The sequence below is a fragment of the Lissotriton vulgaris genome, unplaced genomic scaffold, assembly GCF_964263255.1.
Source record: "Lissotriton vulgaris unplaced genomic scaffold, aLisVul1.2 SCAFFOLD_4514, whole genome shotgun sequence".
Classification (NCBI taxonomy): Eukaryota; Metazoa; Chordata; class Amphibia; order Caudata; family Salamandridae; genus Lissotriton; species Lissotriton vulgaris.
The window spans coordinates 20209-41003 of record NW_028241726.1 but is presented as its reverse complement, the minus strand read 5'-3'; the positions used below and the strand labels follow the sequence as shown (position 1 = coordinate 41003).

Here is a 20795-nt window from a genome sequence, read left to right as displayed (position 1 = left end):
AATTACGGCAGAGCAAGGGGCCAGTTGTGCACTCTTCTGGAGTGAACTACTAGCAGGAATGATTAGCTAGGGAGGTTATGTTATGTTAAAGATATTTATCAAGCGCACGTTCACCGGACGGTTTCTTGGTGCTGGAGTGGGAGTAAGGCAGCAGCAGAGGGGAGAAGCCTAGTTTTCATATACCTGGGAAAACAACCGGATCACTGACATAATATCGAATACAAAAATATAGACTTACCAAAATATCGCTGACAAAATATAGAATGCAAAAATATCGAATTCCTATCTACAAACAGGTAAGTACAAAAATATCTAATCAAAAATATGTTGTAAGAAATATAGTTAGTCAAAATATCGAATTAATAAAATAATAAATATAATTAACTGAAACATACTTAAAAATAGTTAAATAGCCTTAAAATTAATAAATAAAAAATTTAAGTTTAGAAAAACATACAATTTTAGTTTTTTAATACATATATATATATATATATATATATATATATATATATCTATATATATATATATATATATATATATATATATAGATAGATAGATATATAGATATATATATATATAATAACGTAATGTTAATAAAAAATATACATTTTTACTGTAAGATAGCGGGAGGGTAAAATGTACTATTCCCACTCCAGTGAGTGCAACAGTAGGGAAAGTAATGATTTAATTATTTTAATAAAAATAAATTAAATATCAATACCAATAAAACATTGATTAAAATTAATTACCAATGTAATATTATATAATAATTAATTAATTAGAAATACAAATAAATATTAGTTATTAAAAATGAATTACCTATTCATAATTAATTAACAACTGATTAATTTTCAATACCAAAAAATAATTAATAAAAATTAATACCAATTAATAATTAACAGTAAATTAATTATCAATACGCAAAAAGTATATTTTTAATAGGTAATGAATTACAATTGAATTACTTCCCATCCTATTCCCCTAAAAACCCACAACCCACTACAGATAACAAATTAATAACATTATCATAATTATCAAATAATTAATTAATAAAAGTGATTAACAAATAAAAATTAATTAACAATAAATAAAAAATCAATAGCAATAAATAAAAATAAATTATTTACTTAATAACAATTATATTACTTCCCACCCCATTCCCCTAAAACCCCACAACCCGCTACAGAACTAAAAAGCAAGAAGAAATTAAAAATAATTAATAATTGCTAAAAGATGATATTTAATTTAATATAATTAAATTACTTTCCACCCTATTCCTCCATAAACCCACAACCCGCTACAGAATTACATTACGCAAAAATTAAATACCATAAAATTAATTACTCAAAATAAATTAAACATACATTACAAAAATAATATACACTTTTCTCACATATACTAACATACAAAACACTTTAAAAAATTCTCGATATTATTAAAAATTCAATATATTTCAATGCCTATATTATATACTTCGGTATTTTAAACTTTTATATTTTGACAATCAATATTATATTACTTACCTTCAATTGGATATTTTTAACCACTATATTGTGTCCATTCAATATTATGTCCATTCTATATTTTGAATTCGATATTATGTCTAGTTACCACAACAACCAGGTCTTCAGATGCTTTCTGAATTGTGCACAGTTATAGTACAACAATAGTGCAAATATTGCAACAATTTTAAACGAGCCCTAACTAGTTATCATCGAAATTTAAAGACGGCTAGACACCTTTATATCCTGAATCAAATTGAGAATGCCAGTAATTCCTCTAAAGCCCTCTTTGGCATCGTCAGAGAATTTACATCGCCTGAAGTGTGCAAACAAACGCCTCTGGAATCCCAGGAACTTTGTGATTCCCTATCCACCTTTTTCAAGGAGAAAATCTCAATTATCTATTCCAATTTTCCTCCACAGGAGAAAACAACACCTTCAATTTTGCCCTGCCCCATAAGTCCTACTAGCAGATTAACCTGTTCTCTGGACAATTTTGCTCCAGCCACACTTGAAGAAGTGGTTAAAGCACTAAATGAAGCCAAATCAGGCTCCCCTCTGCCGATCCCTGCCCCCCAAAAATGATGTCTCTTTTATCCCATAGCTGTGCACCTACTATTCGAAAAAATGTTAATCACTCTATTCAACCTCCTGGAAGGAAGCCTTTGTCGGACCTATCCTAAAAAAAACCTCTGGCAAACCCGCAGGAGCTCAGCAACTATTGCCCCATCTCATTGCTTCCCCTGCTGGCTAAACTGCATGAAAGCATTGTAAATAGACAATTAAGCAGCTATCTTGAAACCAACAACATCCTGGACCCCTCGCAATCAGGGTTTCGCCCAGGTTTTAGCACAGAAACCGCCCTGTTAGCCGTCACCGACTCATTGAGGCTGACCATGGATGCTGGGGGATCTGCCATACTGATCCTCCTCGACTTCTCCGCAGCCTTCGATACCGTCTCCCATAACAGGCTCGCAGTGAGGTTAATGTCCTATGGCATCCAGGGTCAAGCTTAAAAACTTCCTAACGGACAGAGCCCAAACGGTTATCTTGGGCCCGTTTGTAGGAGAGTAGGGTCTGCAATCCTATGATCACCCAGATTTTTTGCTTTTGTTTCACTGGTTTACGACTTTCTCTGGCTGTGGGCCTGCTAATCAGACCCACAGCCTGGCTGTTCTCTTTCTAAATTACGATATGTACCCTAGGTGCATTTACCAATTGGTACTGGGCCACCTTATCAGACCCTGTAATTCAGGGCATAGGTGTACCCAGGGCCGCCAGGGGCTGAAGCATGTATTATGCCACCCCTGGCTGGCCTCCTAAATTTGACACAACTGGCTGCACGACAGCTGGGGCGAAGCCGTGTAATCACCCTTTGCTTTAGGTATAGTAGCTCTATATCTAACCATACAATGGACACCCGAGTTCCTATCAGTCACTCCTATGGCAGGCCTTAACAATCCTGAAGGCAGAGTGCGTGGGCTCGTGTGAGCTAGGTTCAGGCCCGAGCCGAGCCCGGTTGCAGTTTGCGGAATCAAGACCCAATGGCTGTTCCATGATAACGCGTACCATAACGGTAACTCCGGTGTCGCGTTATCCAGGCATGTCGAGTAAGGTGTCATACGAATCGGGGTGCTGCCCTCTCACCAATTCTGGCGATGAGGTTAGCATCCCACCCCTCTAGAGGGACACGACATGCACGTAACCGTGAACCCCGGTTAAAGTTAACTGAAGCCTCAGCTCCACAAAATGGATGCTGCCACCACAGACACGAGTCTGACCTCCTGCTGCTGGGAGTCCTTCCAGCGAGGAGCGCTTGGACAAAGGGTTTCCCGTCGAGGGCGGTGTTCGCACCGTCCCAGACAGGGTTTGTGTATTCTGGGTAGGTAGGGCTTTTGCGTGAAGGTGACTGCGGAGTGGCACCCCGGTGCTCACTACGCATCTGCCGGTTAGAACCAGTTCCAGGGGCGACAGCCCTGGCCTGGGGAAAGTCCGGCAGGGGAGAGGGGTGTAACTGCCCCCTTCCTGGTCCCACCCTTAGGGCAGGACCTAGTCATGTACCCACCCCTTTCTTTAGAATAAAGACCGGAGCGGGGACCCTTCCAAATTAGATCATCTTTGATTCAAGAACTACTTTCTACGAAAGGACATTCAAGACTCTTCTCAAGATTTCTCCCTTGTGACTAAGGAGTAGTCACCCTGCATCAGCGGGCACCAACTAAGAACTCTGCGGTTTGCTGTAAGTCCTTCCTCAAGGAATCCGACGGCCCAGCTCGACGAGAACCGGCTTCCCTGGCACCTCTGACCTCTACCTACATCATCAGCTCAGCTGTGATCTGTGGGTGCGACGAGACCTCGAGGGACCGGCCATCATCAGAACCTGCACGCTCTTAAAAACCAGCACGACCATCGAGGTAACTCTCTGGTGAGTGCTCTGGGGTCCGAGAAGCCCCGACCCTGAGCCGCTCCAGCACCGAAGTGCAGTCTCCCAGCATCTCCACGATCTGCGTGGGGCCCTTCTGCTCGCTGCTCAGCACGTTGTCTGGTCACTAGCCGCTGGCTTGTGTCCTTCTGTGACGACATCCGAGAATCATCACTGCTGGTCTGGTTGCTCCAGACTGGCCCTTGCTTCCATCTTTGCGAGAAGCACCCCGGACCCTCCTGGTCCACTCAAGACGCCCTCTTAGGCCCACCACGTGGCCCTGAGAACTGCCAAGGCTTGTTGCCCATCCTGGGCCCAGCGACGCCGACAGCATCATCCCTCGTGGGACAGCTCGCACCTCCGCCGTGGTCGCCGACAACGCCTCCTGGTCCGTGAGACTGCAGAGCCTAGCGTCGCCCACTCACCTGGTCGAGGTGACGGCCAACCGGTGCCTTCCTGGTACCCACCGACTACTGGCTAGTAGTACGAACTTGGTCCCCTCTGCTTTCAGGTTTCTTCAATCTCCGATCCAGGCTTGGATCTCTACGAACTATTCAGCACTGGTCGCCGGCCAGCAACTCCTTTTCTTCCGGCTCCTGGCTCGTCAGCGAAGACCCCGACGCCTGTAAGACTTGTGCAGCCGCAGCCCTCGTGGCTAGGTAACTCGGCATTTCGGTGCCTGCATAGCCTCCTTACTCTAGGGTCCCGAGTCCCTCGCTTCCGACTTGCCTTATCGGGTCCGCCCGAGACCTTAATCTTTCCGTGTCCTCGGACACTTGTTCCTAATTGTGCACTTGAAGTATTTGCTAAAGAGATTTGGTTTGTGCTTAGTACCCTGTCCTCATAAAGAGTACAGGGCTGTTGTGATTCTTAATAAATATACTGTTTATTTTCATAACACTTGTGTGGTGTCCTTTCACTGGGTGTTCAAGGGGTACATGTGTGGTAAACAGCTGGCTTAACACGCCCTCTCGAGTCTTTAGCCTTAGACTGCTCGTATCCACGCTACTAGGATAGCTGGTCTATAGGTTGACTTACAACCAAACACCATAAGGGTCGTTGGAACGATACATAGCGGTCGCTAGAATAGCGAACGTTGCATATCGGGCCAACTTCTCACATTGGTGAGCAGCGGTTGGGATTTGAGCTTGCTGTTGTTTTACCACACGTATCCTAAGAATATCTTGTTGAAAGATCGCACAAGTACTGTTAGTACATATAACTAAAAGCTTAGAATACTCTGAGTTCTACTGAACCAGCTGTTGTAGCTCCTCAAGGCTTAGCACACCTTGGCTACAACTCTTAGCAAGGGTACAGTAGGTAAACACGTAGTGTAGGTAGGTGCATCACTTACACCACACTAGAACCAGTATGTCGGACAAAGGAGGAAACTCTGGGTCTCCCCTTGTGTCAGTTGACCCTCCACAGGTCATCCCTTCAGGATATACTGTGCTGAGCTTCAAGGAGTTAAGACGACTGTGTCACTCCAGGAAGATTCAGCAGGGGTCTAACCCCACTACGTCCTTTCTGATTGGTCTCTTGGGGACTTATGATGCCAGGAGAGCTGAGAAACTTCGTAGCTCTTCTAATCCAGAAGGAGACATGCCTCCCCTCGAGGGAACCCGAGACGATCCTGACCTCATTCACCTCGCAACTGAGAACGAGGATGTGGAGGAGGATGAGGACGAGGATCTCTCTGGGGATGAGGCAGATAAGGGACAGGTAGAAGTCGTCAGACTAAGCAGGTCCAACTTAAGCAAACATGATAGCGGTACTGGGGGACCCCTGGGGCCACTATCAGGTCAGCTTAACATTGGGAATGGACGAGCCCGATCTCTGTCAAGAGACTCTGGCGGATCCCTTCGAACCAATGGCTCTCACAACTCTTCTCAGAGAGGGATGACGTCCCCTCAGAGGAGAGTGTACGAAGCTAAGGAAAGGGCAGCTAATCTGAGGATCGAAAGGGAAGAACTTGCCCTGGCCAAAGAAAGGCTTGCCTTTGCTAGAGAGCAACAGTTAAGTGGGGTAGTCCCCACTGGTGGCAGCAATGTACCTAGTAATAGGGAAAAGAGTTTCGATACGAAACACCTTGGTAAGATAGTGCCCCCCTTTAAACAAGGGGACGACATCCACAAATGGATTACTGCTTTGGAGAGGGCCTGCACTGTGCAGGGTGTTCCCCAGAGTCAGTGGGCAGCTATCTTGTGGCTCTCCTTTGAAGGAAAAGGAAGAGACAAGCTCCTCACCACAAGGGTGGAGGATGCTAACAATTACCAAATCTTGAAAAATACACTCGTTGAAGGGTTCGGCCTAACCACTGAGCAGTACAGGGTGCTGTTCAGGGATACCCAGAAAAGGCAGTCTCAAGATTGGTCTGATTTCGTCGATTGTGCCACTAAGGCTTTTGAGGGCTGGTTGCTGGGCAGTAAGGTTACTGATTATCAAGGATTGTATAATTTGATGATGAGAGAACAAATTTTAAACAATTGTCAGAACCAGTTGTTGCATCAGCATCTTGTCGACTCGGATCTGACCTCTCCCCAAGAATTGGGAAAGAAGGCAGACAGATGGGTTCGTACAAGAGTTAAGCAGAACCAGGGCCAGAATCAAGGTGGTCAGAAGAAAGCAGACCAGAAGGGTAAAGATTCTAAAGGGGAACAAAATGACCAGAAGTCTTCGACAGGTCCCCAACAACCCAAAGAGGGTGGGGGTCAGGCTCCCCAAAAGAAGAAAGAAGGCCAATCCAAAAGATGGTGCCAGTACTGTAAAAGTAAGTCTCACTGGTTTAGTGAGTGCACCAAGAAAGGAGGAGGGCAGACTCCTGCCACTGCAGCCCCTAAGGCACCTGTGCCCCCTAGTACAGTCAGCAGTGGTAGTGCGCCTCCCAAGGGTTTAGTAGGGTTAACCCTGGGTTCTGAGGGGCGTGACAACTTAGTTGGCACACTCACTCAGGCTGTCCTTGTCAGTACAGGGGACGCAGACGTATCCCCTGACGTAAGCCCCAATACTTTGGGCAAATACCGACAGACGCCTTTCATAAATGGAAAGATGGCTCAGGCCTATAGGGACACTTGTGCCAGCGTCACCATGGTGACGCCTAACTTTGTGGACCCTGGACAGATCATGCCAGGTACAGAATTCCTGGTGACCAATGCAAGCAGTGTCACTACCAATCACAGTATGGCAATTGTAGCTTTCTCCTGGGGAGGGGTAACTGGCCACAAGAAGGTTGTAGTTAGTCCAGACCTCCCAGTGGATTGTTTGTTGGGCAATGATTTGGAGTCGTCACAATGGTCAGAAGTGGAGCACCGGACTCACATGGAAATGTTAGGTTTGCCAGCACATGTGTTCGCTGTGACTAGGTCACAGGTCAGGAAATGCCCCACTGAACAGGTGCTGGATCCTGGAACAACGGACCAGACACCTCCCAAGAAAAAGAGCAGTAGGGTTAAGGCTGCGCCTTCCCCCTTGCCCCAGGTCGAGGATCAAGTCTCAGAGGAGGCTGACCTACAGGAATTGAGGGAAACTGAGCCTAGGGAATTCGAACTTGATCAAGTTGAATTCTTGGGTTCAGGGGGACCCTCAAGGGAAGACCTGGGGAAGGACCAGTTAGACTGCCCTTCTCTTGAACCCCTCAGACAGCAGGCTGCTGCTGAGGCTGCTGGGAACGCCACAGGTACCCACAAGGTATACTGGGAAGATGGACTCCTGTACACTGAGTCAAGAGACCCCAAGCCTGGCATGACCAGGAGGCTGGTTGTACCCTTGTCTCAGCGTGGTTTCCTACTTACCTTGGCCCACGAGATTCCCTTAGCAGGTCACTTAGGCCAGACGAAAACGTGGGACAGGCTTGTCTCACACTTTCACTGGCCTCACATGAACGAGGATACCAAGGAGTTTTGCCGCTCCTGTGTCACTTGCCAAGCCAGTGGTAAGTCAGGTGGCACGACAAAGGCCCCCCTTATACCAATGCCTGTGGTGGGGGTGCCCTTTGAACGGGTGGGGATCGACATCGTCGGTCCCATGGAACCACCTACAGCATCAGGGCACAAGTTTATACTGGTGGTAGTGGATCATGCCACCAGGTATCCTGAAGCTATTCCCCTTAGGACCACTACAGCACCTGTTGTGGCAAGAGCCCTAGTTGGAGTGTTCTCCAGAGTGGGCTTCCCTAAGGAGGTCGTCTCCGACAGAGGTGCAAACTTCATGTCGAGCTACTTAACTGCTATGTGGAAGGAATGTGGTGTTAACTACAAGTTCACTACACCCTATCATCCACAATGCAATGGGCTTGTTGAGAGATTCAACAGGACCCTAAAAGGGATGATTCATGGACTACCGGAAAAGCTTCGGCGTCGATGGGACGTCCTGATCCCCTGCCTCTTGTTCGCCTACAGAGAAGTCCCACAGAAGGGGGTTGGCTACAGCCCTTTTGAACTTCTGTACGGGCATCCTGTAAGGGGACCCCTGTGTTTGGTGAAGGAAGGATGGGAGAGACCTCTCAAAAAGCCTGCAGCCAACATAGTGGACTATGTGCTTGGCCTCCGCTCGCGGATGGCTGAGTACATGGAAAAGGCATCTGAAAACCTTAAGGCCAGCCAAGAACTCCAAAAAGCTTGGCATGACCAAAAGGCTGTCTTGACTGTTTACCAGCCCGGACAGAAGGTGTGGGTGTTGGAGCCAGTGGCCCCAGCAGCACTCAAGGACAAGTGGTCCGGGCCCTACACCATCCTGGAGAAAAAGGGAGAGGTCACCTACCTGGTCGACCTGGGAACTCCCCGGAGCCCCCACAGGGTGCTTCATGTCAACAGGCTAAAAGCATATGTCGACAGGAAGGACATGAGTTTGCTCATGGCCCTAGATGAGGGACAGGAAGAGGAGAGTGACCCTCTCCCCGACCTGCTCACTCAGAATCCTGACGATGGCTCGGTGGATGGTGTTGTCTTTTGTGGCAGCCTCTCCGAACATCAACAGAGCGACTGTAAACAGGTTCTTCAGTCGTTCAGGCATATGTTTTCTCTAACACCCAGTCAGACCGATTGGTGCACTTATGAGGTTGACACTGGTGACAGCTTGCCAGTCAAGAGTAAAATCTACAGGCAGCCTGATCACGTTAGAGACTGCATCAAAAGTGAAGTGCAGAAAATGTTGGAGTTGGGAGTCATTGAACCCTCGGATAGCCCTTGGGCTAGTCCCGTAGTTCTAGTGCCGAAACCTCACACCCAGGGTGGTAAGAGAGAGATGAGGTTTTGCGTAGACTACAGGGGTCTCAATGCAGTCACTAAGACTGACGCCCACCCAATACCAAGGGCAGACGAGCTTATCGATAGATTGGCTTCGGCCAACTACCTAAGTACGTTTGACCTGACAGCTGGGTATTGGCAAATCAGGTTAGCTGAGGACGCCAAGCCTAAAACCGCATTTTCAACCCCTGGTGGGCATTACCAGTTCGTGGTGATGCCCTTTGGTCTGAAAAATGCACCTGCCACCTTCCAACGGTTGGTGAATCAAGTCCTTACTGGGCTGGATGACTTCTGTGCGGCGTATCTTGACGATATTGCTGTCTTTAGCTCCACCTGGGAGGATCACCTGGTCCACCTGCGGAAGACGTTAGAGGCACTGCAAGCAGCAGGTCTCACTATCAAGGCCACCAAGTGCCAGATAGGGCAGACACAGGTTGTATACCTGGGCCACCTTGTAGGTGGAGGTCAGGTTCAGCCACTGGAGAGCAAGATACAGTCAATCAGGGACTGGGCTCCTCCAACCACCCAGACTCAGGTTCGAGCTTTCTTGGGCCTGACTGGTTACTATAGGAAGTTTGTCAGGAACTATGGTTCAATTGTGACACCATTAAACGAACTGACAAGTAAGAAAATGCCAAAAAAGGTTCAGTGGACAGCGAGCTGTCAAAAAGCATTCGATGACCTAAAGCAGGCCATGTGCACGGCGCCTATCCTCAAGAGTCCGGACTACTCCAAACCATTCATTGTCCAAACAGATGCTTCTGAGTTGGGTGTGGGAGCTGTTCTTTCTCAACTGAATTTTGATGGTCAAGACCAGCCCATTGCTTTTATAAGCAGAAGGCTGACCCCTAGAGAGAAGAATTGGTCAGCTATTGAGAGGGAGGCCTTTGCTGTGGTTTGGGCCCTGAAGAAGCTGAGGCCATACTTGTTTGGTACTCACTTCAAGATTCAGACCGACCATAAGCCCCTCTTGTGGCTAAATCAGATGAAGGGTGAAAACCCCAAACTGCTTAGGTGGTCCATTTCCCTACAGGGGATGGACTTTACAGTGGAACATAGACCTGGTACTGATCATGGCAATGCCGATGGGCTCTCCAGATATTTCCACTTAGAACAAGAAGACTCACCTGGTCAAGGTTAGCTTATTGTTCCGACGTTTGGGGGGGGGGGTCATGTAGGAGAGTAGGGTCTGCAATCCTATGATCACCCAGATTTTTTGCTTTTGTTTCACTGGTTTACGACTTTCTCTGGCTGTGGGCCTGCTAATCAGACCCACAGCCTGGCTGTTCTCTTTCTAAATTACGATATGTACCCTAGGTGCATTTACCAATTGGTACTGGGCCACCTTATCAGACCCCGTAACGCAGGGCATAGGTGTACCCAGGGCCGCCAGGGGCTGAAGCATGTATTATGCCACCCCTGGCTGGCCTCCTAAATTTGACACAACTGGCTGCACGACAGCTGGGGCGAAGCCGTGTAACCACCCTTCGCTTTAGGTATAGTAGCTCTATATCTAACCATACAATGGACACCGGAGTTCCTATCAGTCACTCCTATGGCAGGCCTTAACAATCCTGAAGGCAGAGTGCGTGGGCTCGTGTGAACTAGGTTCAGGCCCGAGCCGAGCCCGGTTGCAGTTTGCGGAATCAAGACCCAATGGCTGTTCCATGATAACGCGTACCATAACGGTAACTCCGGTGTCGCGTTATCCAGGCATGTCGAGTAAGGTGTCATACGAATCGGGGTGCTGCCCTCTCACCAATTCTGACGATGAGGTTAGCATCCCACCCCTCTAGAGGGACACGACATGCACGTAACCGTGAACCCCGGTTAAAGTTAACTGAAGCCTCAGCTCCACAAAATGGATGCTGCCACCACAGACACGAGTCTGACCTCCTGCTGCTGGGAGTCCTTCCAGCGAGGAGCGCTTGGACAAAGGGTTTCCCGTCGAGGGCGGTGTTCGCACCGTCCCAGACAGGGTTTGTGTATTCTGGGTAGGTAGGGCTTTTGCGTGAAGGTGACTGCGGAGTGGCACCCCGGTGCTCACTACGCATCTGCCGGTTAGAACCAGTTCCAGGGGCGACAGCCCTGGCCTGGGGAAAGTCCGGCAGGGGAGAGGGGTGTAACTGCTCCCTTCCTGGTCCCACCCTTAGGGCAGGACCTAGTCATGTACCCACCCCTTTCTTTAGAATAAAGACCGGAGCGGGGACCCTTCCAAATTAGATCATCTTTGATTCAAGAACTACTTTCTACGAAAGGACATTCAAGACTCTTCTCAAGATTTCTCCCTTGTGACTAAGGAGTAGTCACCCTGCATCAGCGGGCACCAACTAAGAACTCTGCGGTTTGCTGTAAGTCCTTCCTCAAGGAATCCGACGGCCCAGCTCGACGAGAACCGGCTTCCCTGGCACCTCTGACCTCTACCCACATCATCAGCTCAGCTGTGATCTGTGGGTGCGACGAGACCTCGAGGGACCGGCCATCATCAGAACCTGCACGCTCTTAAAAACCAGCACGACCATCGAGGTAACTCTCTGGTGAGTGCTCTGGGGTCCGAGAAGCCCCGACCCTGAGCCGCTCCAGCACCGAAGTGCAGTCTCCCAGCATCTCCACGATCTGCGTGGGGCCCTTCTGCCCCACGTTGTCTGGTCACTAGCCGCTGGCTTGTGTCCTTCTGTGACGACATCCGAGAATCATCACTGCTGGTCTGGTTGCTCCAGACTGGCCCTTGCTTCCATCTTTGCGAGAAGCACCCCGGACCCTCCTGGTCCACTCAAGACGCCCTCTTAGGCCCACCACGTGGCCCTGAGAACTGCCAAGGCTTGTTGCCCATCCTGGGCCCAGCGACGCCGACAGCATCATCCCTCGTGGGACAGCTCGCACCTCCGCCGTGGTCGCCGACAACGCCTCCTGGTCCGTGAGACTGCAGAGCCTAGCGTCGCCCACTCACCTGGTCGAGGTGACGGCCAACCGGTGCCTTCCTGGTACCCTCCGACTACTGGCTAGTAGTACGAACTTGGTCCCCTCTGCTTTCAGGTTTCTTCAATCTCCGATCCAGGCTTGGATCTCTACGAACTATTCAGCACTGGTCGCCGGCCAGCAACTCCTTTTCTTCCGGCTCCTGGCTCGTCAGCGAAGACCCCGACGCCTGTAAGACTTGTGCAGCCGCAGCCCTCGTGGCTAGGTAACTCGGCATTTCGGTGCCTGCATAGCCTCCTTACTCTAGGGTCCCGAGTCCCTCGCTTCCGACTTGCCTTATCGGGTCCGCCCGAGACCTTAATCTTTCCGTGTCCTCGGACACTTGTTCCTAATTGTGCACTTGAAGTATTTGCTAAAGAGATTTGGTTTGTGCTTAGTACCCTGTCCTCATAAAGAGTACAGGGCTGTTGTGATTCTTAATAAATATACTGTTTATTTTCATAACACTTGTGTGGTGTCCTTTCACTGGGTGTTCAAGGGGTACATGTGTGGTAAACAGCTGGCTTAACACGCCCTCTCGAGTCTTTAGCCTTAGACTGCTCGTATCCACGCTACTAGGATAGCTGGTCTATAGGTTGACTTACAACCAAACACCATAAGGGTCGTTGGAACGATACATAGCGGTCGCTAGAATAGCGAACGTTGCATATCGGGCCAACTTCTCACACCGTTCCACTCAGATAAAACAACATTGGGCAAGGGTGTCCCACAGGGCTCCTGCCTCAGCCCTACCCTTTTTAACATTTATTTGGCTCCGCTGGCTGAGACAGTAAAAGCACTAGGCTTCGAAACAATCTCCTATGCTGATGACACCCAGCTACTGTTCACCATCGGCCCGAACCCAGAGGCTGACAGGCTCCGTTTCACTAAAGGCATACTTGCAATTTCCAACTGGATGACCGACAACTTTCTCCAGTTGAGTCCGGGTAAAACAGAAGTTATGCTGCTGGGAAAGGCCGCTACCATCTGGAACAATGAATGGTGGCCTCCACAACTGGGTGCCCCCCGGTCCCAAAACAGAATGTAAAGAACCTGGGTGTGAAACTAGATCGCTCACTGTCTATGAGGGATCATATAGGAGCCACTATTGGTCCCTGCTACCACAGCCTTCGCTTACTTCGGAAAATCTTTCTATATATCCCAACTGACCATCGTAGAATGCTGATCCAAGCGATGGTGATCAGCCGTTTGGATTACGGGAACGTCCTTCTGGTCGAGGTTGGGACTACACTCCTAAATAAACTTCAAGTCATCCAAAATACCGCTGCAAGAATGATCCTAAACATGCCTGCTGGCTCCCCGTTACTGCCTTTGATAAAATTTCTACATTGGCTGCCGGTAAAAAAACGGTCCATTTTCAAAATCTGTTGCTTGTCTTTTAATGCTCTAAACGATCGAGGCCCGAAATACTTACAAAAGAAATTAAAAATATATACTCCTGGTCGTTTGCTGAGATCAGGTACGGCGAGATTGCTTCAGATTCCTCGCATCCGTCTCAAGCGTAAGGGGGGTATGGCTTTCTCCTAACTTGCCCCTAAGTACTGGAATAGTCTTCCCAAATTCCTTAGGGAAATCCCATCGTATACATTCTTTAGGAAACACCTGAAAGCCTTCTTGTACTAAATTCCAACTCAGCCCAGCTGTCGTCTCAGGGATGTGCTACTCTAGGCAGCGCCGTGATGCCCCAGGGTGTTTCGAGCGCTATACACGAGTGTCTAACATAACATAACAACACAGGAGGTGACTGACCTCAGCTCCACAGGTAGTGAATTCCAGAACTGAGGGCTAAGACTGCAAATCGGGAGCCACCATATTTCTTGCATTTAAAAGTGAGAGTGACTAGCAGATTCAGATAGGAGGATCATCGGTTACGAGTGGGGGCATAACGTAGAATCTTGGAAGAGATGAAGGGTGGACTGTTACCGTGGAGAGCTTTGAAAATAGTGCATCCCAACTTAAATACACAATGCATAGCCACTGGGAGCCAATGGAGGCTTTTCATCAGTGGTCTGACGTGATGCCATTTAGGTTGGTGAAAGATCAGTCTAGCAGCCTGATTCTGGGCTAGCTGGAGGCGTCTGAGTTGGTAGGCCGGGATCGCTACATTGAGTGAGTTGGCATACTCCAGTCGGAGATGATCAAAGCCAAGATCACTAAGATCAGGGCTTCCGTAGACAGAAATCTGCTGATCTTCTTAATTTGATGCGGTTGAAAAAACCCAGCAGAGACCACCGGGCTGATCTGAGCCTTCAAAGACAGGTCATTGCTTATAACTATGCCTAAACTTTTCGCTGAACTGACTGAAAGGGGAAGGCTGCCCAGGAAGATAGAAGGCCAATAGCTCGAGATCCATGGATTAGCAAGCCCGCCAGTGAGGATAAGCTCGGTTTTTATCAGGGTTGAGCTTCAATTGATTTTCGTTCATCCATTCACTTATGAAGATCATAGTGTCTTGAAAGTGAGACACAGAGGTTGGAGAGAGATTGATGTCGAAGACCAATTGAAGATCATCCGCGTAATTATATGGCCCAACTTTCCTTCCTCGCAAGAAGGAGATTAAAGGAAGGAGGTACAAATTGAAGAGAAGCAGGGAAAGGGAGGAGCCCTGGGGAACCCCGCAGGTCAATTACATTTTCTCAGAGGAGAAGTTGGCAAGACGTACTGATTGAAACCGGTTACTGAGGAAGTGGGAGAGCCACATCAGAGCCAGACCCTGGAGCCCGGCATTGCTGACGTCAATCAGGATGTTATGATCCACGGTGTCAAAAGCTGCTGACAAATCCAGGAGAACCATGGCCTGGGTAAGGCCCCTATCCGCCACCCGTCTAAGATCGTCCATGTAGGAGAGTAGGGTCTGCTATCCTATGGTCACCCCAATTTTTGCTTTTTTGCTTCACTGGTTTTCGACTTACTGAGGCTGTGGGCCTGCTAATCAGACCCCCAGCCTGCTGTTCTCTCTCTAAATTTGTAATACATGTGCTATAGGTACATACCACAATTGGAAATGGACTCCTTGTCAGCCCCTGTACCATGCACTATAGGTGCCCAGGGCATAGGTGCCACCAAGGCCTACCAGGGGCTGAAGCATAGCTTTTGCCACCCCTGGCTGGTTCTTAAATTGACACAACTGGCTGATCACTCAGCTGGGGCAAGTGGGTGTAATCACCCCTTGCTTAGATATAGTATACCTATATCTAAACCTATATCTGGACACATATATAGCCTGTAAGCCACTCCTATGGAAGGCCTCATCAATCCTGGAGGCAGAGTGCGTGGTTTTATGTGAGATGGTGCTCTGGCATGAGCTGAGCCTGTCTGCAGCTGTCGGGAACAACTCCCTAAGCTGATCCGGGATAATGCCATACCATATACTCTTAAGCGCATTATAATCCTCGCGGTTATATAGCAACTTTGGTTTGGCTTTATCAAAACATGTCGTGTAAGGTGTCATACGAATTGGAATACTATCCCCTCGCCAGTTCTGGCGACGGGGATAGCATTCCACCCTTCTAGAGGGAGAAGACATGTTACTTTACTGAAACGCGGTTGATTTAAAATGAGCCTCAGATCCACAAAATGGATGCCCCTGCCACAGACACGGGTCTGACCTCCTGCTGCTGACCGAAACCCGGCAGAGGAGGCCTGGACAAAGAGTTTCCTGTCACAGGGCGGTGTCAAACCACCCCAGACAGGAGATAGTGGATTGGAGTAGGGAGGTTTCAATGAAACCAGACACTGCCTGGGGAGCACAAGGCTGCCCCTTGCAGGATCCGGCCAAACCGGTTCTGGGGCCTCCCAGCCCCTATCCCACCGCTGCCACCATATGTAGGAGAGTAGGGTGCACCAGCTCCTGTGAAAAGGAGCACCCACTCTGACCCTCCTGGTTCGAGTGATAAGCAATCTCCCGGTTCCGCGTGGATTGCTTTTGCCAAGTGCTGTTTGCTACAATCTTCAAGCCGACGGTGCTGACGGCGAGAGCCTACGTGGGACAGATCGTGACCTGCTCCTGGACGTCGCAGATGCCCCAGAGCCCACGTGACAGCGGAGAGAAGCCTATCGACAACCGCCTGATTGCGCCCGACATTGCCTGGTTCCATCCTGGTTCCACCCTGGTCACTGCTGAGTGACCCAGACTCTGTCCCCTCTGCTTTCAGGTACTTTTCTACATCGATCCACCCTTGGATCGCACCGGACACTTCTGCTTCACAGCGCCTGCAGCTGCAACAGCTCCAAGCACCCAGAACCTGCGTGACAGAACCCGACGCCACTTCGACCCTGTGCACCCACGGCCTGTGGGTGAGGTAACTTTGCAACGCCGGTGTCTTTACACTGGTACACACCTCTAGGGTCTGTGTCTAAAGTTTTGTGTTCCTAGGTTCAGCGGAAGTATCTTTTTATTCACTTTAATTGACTTTTACGCACCATTGACAGTGCATTGGTGCGCGCTGCACTTTCCGTGCTGCATCCGTCTCCTGTGGGCTACTCCCGACTTCTTCATTGCTTGTCCTGACTGCTCCCAGCGAATCTCTAGGCCCTAGGCCTAACCATTGTTCGTAAAGTGTTACTTATACCACTTTTTTGATATATGGTCTGAGTGGCCACCCGCCCTCATCCATAAACGTGCAACTTTATATGTGTAACAGTGCTTTTGATTTAACGCTTGTGCCCCTTTCCTCATAAAGAGTACTGGGGAGTAATTTAGTAATAAATACATATATTTTTATAATATAGACTTGTGTGGTGTCCTTTCATTTGATTACAGGATTGTATGTGGTAAAACAAGCTCGCTTAACACGACCTCTTAAGTTAAGCCTTTAAGGCTGCTTAGTCCATGCTACCACTAGGATAGCTTGTCTACAAGGTTGACTTACAACCTGACATCTTTGGGGTTTGCTTGGACTGATAACCAGTGGTTCCAGAATTGGAAACACTACCTATCAGGCCAACTTCTCACAGTCCATGACTGCTGTGTTTCCAGAGGGTAATTGGCGGCCTGCTATCTAAGGAAGGTGGTGGGTCTCCAGAGGGTCATTAGCGGCCTTCTAGCTGAGGAAGGTGGTGGGATCCCCAGAGGGTGGTTAGTGGCCTCCTAGCTGAGGCGGTGGGGTCTCCAGAGGGTGGTTAGTGGCCTTCTAGCTGAGGAAGGCAATGGGTCCCCAGAGGGTGGCCTCCTAGCTGAGGAAGGCAGTGGGGTCTCCAGAGGGTGGTTGGTGGCCTTCTAGCTGAGGAAGACAGTGGGGTCTCCAGAGGGTGAATAGTCTCCTCCTAGCTGAGGAAGGTGGTGAGGTTTCCAGAGGGTGAATAGTGGCCTCCAGGGTGAGGAAGGCAGTGGGGTCTCCAGAGGGTGAATATTGGGCTCCTAGTTGATGAAGGTAGTGGGGTCTCCAGAGGGTGAATATTGGGCTCCTAGTTGATGAAGGTGGTGAGGTCTCCAGAGGGTGAATAGTGGCATGATATGGTAAGCAGAAAGGGGATCTGGACTGGTGGGAAAGTCTTCACAAACACCAGCACTGTTGGGGTTTATGACTCAGGTGGTCGGGCTCCTGGAGTGAATGGTCGCAGAGTATTTCAGACAGGCAATGGGCCCCTGGGGGTTTTTAGTTTAAGGTTTCCTGTGTAGACCATACACCTCCTGATATTGCTTGTGATGGATGATCTAGGGCAGGTGGTCTGTCGCCCACCTTTGACCAGCACCTCTGTCTCCTTGCAGGGGTCATGCAGCAGTTTGCCATCTCTGAGGCCACCTTGATGGCTTGGTCATCGATGGATGGGGAGCAGATGAGCATGAACTCCAACCAAGATAACAGTGGAACACAAAACAGCGAGACGTACCAAGAACTACTGGAGAACCAAGGTAAGGAGGACCTAGAACAGAGAGACATACCAAGAACTACAGGAGAACAAAGGTAAGGAGGACCTAGAACAGAGAAACATACCAAGAACTACTGGAGAACCAAGGTAAGGAGGGCCTAGAACAGTGATATGTTTCAGGAAGTAATAGAGGAACTAGATAAGACAGACCTAGAACAATGAAATGTTCGAAGAAACATTGGGGGAAAGTTTAGGATCATTTAGCAATTGGGGTCAGGAACCAAAGAATAACTTGGGTACATTTAAAGATATTCATTCATCCAGGTATATGAGGAACTGAAGGCGAGGTACAGGAAGTGAGACTTACAATACAGATATGTGCAAGAAACTGATGGAGAATTGAAGTGAGAGAGAAGTAAAAATAACATAGACCAGAGAAACATGCCAGGAGCTGAAGGAAGCCAAGGTAAGAGGCGTCTACAACCGTGAGACCTACCTGGATCTGATGGAGGGCCCCTTTATGAAGGACCTAGAACCGTGAGACCGACCTGGATCTGATGGAGGGCCCCTGTATGAGAGGTGCCTAGAACCGTGAAACTTAGCTGGATCTGATGGGGGGCCCCTGTATGGGAGGCACCTAGAACCGTGAGACCTACCTGGATCTGAAGGAGGGCCCCTGTATGAGAGGCGCCTAGAACCGTGAGACCGACCTGGATCTGATGGAGGGCCCCTGTATGAGAGGCACCTAGAACCGTGAGACCTACCTGGATCTGAAGGAGGGCCCCTGTATGAGAGGTGCCTAGAACCGTGAGACCGACCTGGATCTGATGGAGGGCCCCTGTATGGGAGGTACCTAGAACCGTGAGACCGACCTGGATCTGATGGAGGGCCCCTGTATGAGAGGTGCCTAGATCCGTGAGACCGACCTGGATCTGATGGAGGGCCCCTGTATGAGAGGTGCCTAGAACCGTGAGACCGACCTGGATCTGATGGAGGGCCCCTGTATGAGAGGTGCCTAGAACCGTGAGACCGACCTGGATCTGATGGAGGGCCCCTGTATGGGAGGTGCCTAGAACCGTGAGACCGACCTGGATCTGATGGAGGGCCCCTGTATGAGAGGCGCCTAGAACCGTGAGTCCGACCTAAAACGGCGATAATGGGCTTCATAATATGTCCTTGTGAATTCCCATAGCAGCATGTGGTATGAAGAAGGGGCAGAGAAGAATGCACCCCAAAGAGTGTGAGGCTAGAAACGGAAGGAAAGCCTCTGTGAGGAGAACCCAGAGGAAGGAACCTGCCAGGTCTGAATGATGAACCGAGGTCTGGGTGACAAGAGCAGGGTTCAAGAGAAGGAAAAGGGAATGGAGGCAGGGGAGCGGTGGACAGACAGAGTGCCATGTCCAATGAAGAGACAGAACACTGTGAAGGGCTAACACAGGAAAATGTACCAGGAAGGGACAGAACACACCAAGGAAAGGCAGAGGATGGAGTGAAGGACGGTTCCATCCCAGAGACATCTCTGGAGCTGACGGAAAACACTGGGAATCTCCACCAGAACTGAGGGAGAGTCAGGGGGGGGGAGAGTGGAGGGAGAGCTGCTCTTAACCAAGGCAGGAGAGCTCCTAACCTTACTACTGGTCCAAGAGCCGCAGTACCAAATCCAGCCCCCGGTATAACGCTCAGCTCACTTGCTTGCATAGAGTGTAAGAGGCTAGAGAGAGCACGGAGAAGGAGGTATGACCCGAACTTAAAGAAGCCCTATAACACAGCTATCGAGCAATATCAAAGGTCTATCCAGTCGGTACGGGCCACTTGTTATGCGGAGGAGATCAAGAGCAGTGCTAATCCATCCAGAAGTATCTTTTCGATACTCAAAGAGCTGAAATCATCCACTGCCCTGATTGCCACTCTGATTTCATCTGATGAACAAAGTGATGCTCCGGCCTCCTTCTTTGTGGAGAAGATTTATAATTACTTCCCTCAGAGTGTGCCTGATTCAGACCTTGTGGTTCGTTCCCCTACTCCTTACACTCTGACTGCTTTTCCTGACATCTGTCATGAGATTTTGTCTGTGTTATGCAGCAAAGTCAAGTCTGCCTCCCCGTCCGATCCTCTTAAGCCGGTCTATGCGATGAAAATTTTACCTGTGCTCATTCCTCCACTGAGCAATGTGATCAACTTATCTCTCTCTATGGCTATCGTACCGAGTACATGGAAACACGCTAGGGTGGTCCCCCTGCTTAAAAAACCTAACATGAATGCGTCTAAACCGGAGAGTTTCTGCCCCATCTCCCTCCTGCGTCTCTAACTCTCTGAGGTCTACGTCAATTCCCTCTTGACGGGATACCTGGAGGTAAATAACATACTGGACCCCTCCCAGAAAGGTTTCCGTGCGGGTCACAGCACAGAATCTGCCCTTCTTGCTGTTACCGAACATCTGAGACAGGCCTTAGACGAGGGACGTACGTCTGCACTGATTCTGCTTGCTCTCAGTGCCGCGTTCGATACGGTCTCCCATCAGATCCTGTTAAGGTGTATGGAGGAGGTGGGTATAATGGGCTCCGCCCTGGATTGGTTTGCCTCCTTTCTTTCCAGAAGGACCTTCCAGGTTGCCGCTCCGCCCTTTACCTCCAGAGTTTATGCCACCAAGCACTGTGTACGCAGGGCTCTGCTCTGAGCCCTACCCTTTTCAATTTGTACGTCCAACCGCTAGCAAGAGTGGCCAAGAACAGCGGGCTTACGGTAGTGTCGTATGCAGACGACACTCAGTTGGTAGTCACACTCTCCGATGGCATTACCTAGGACGCTTGCAAGTTCTGTAGCGATCTTGAGGCTATT

At 49.2% G+C, this 20795-nt stretch overlaps 1 protein-coding gene across 1 annotated transcript in view; it reads left to right on the top strand.

Moving 5' to 3' along the window:
• Window positions 1-18000, top strand: part of LOC147670582 (protein FAM131B-like) — a gene marked incomplete at both ends in the record, with an annotated part of 106344 nt that extends 88344 nt beyond the window's left edge. The window contains one exon of the mRNA XM_086948152.1: window positions 17857-18000. Coding sequence (XP_086804278.1) covers window positions 17857-18000 — 144 coding nt within the window. The remainder of the gene's footprint in view (window positions 1-17856) is intronic.
• Between the last annotated feature and the right edge of the window lie 2795 nt (window positions 18001-20795).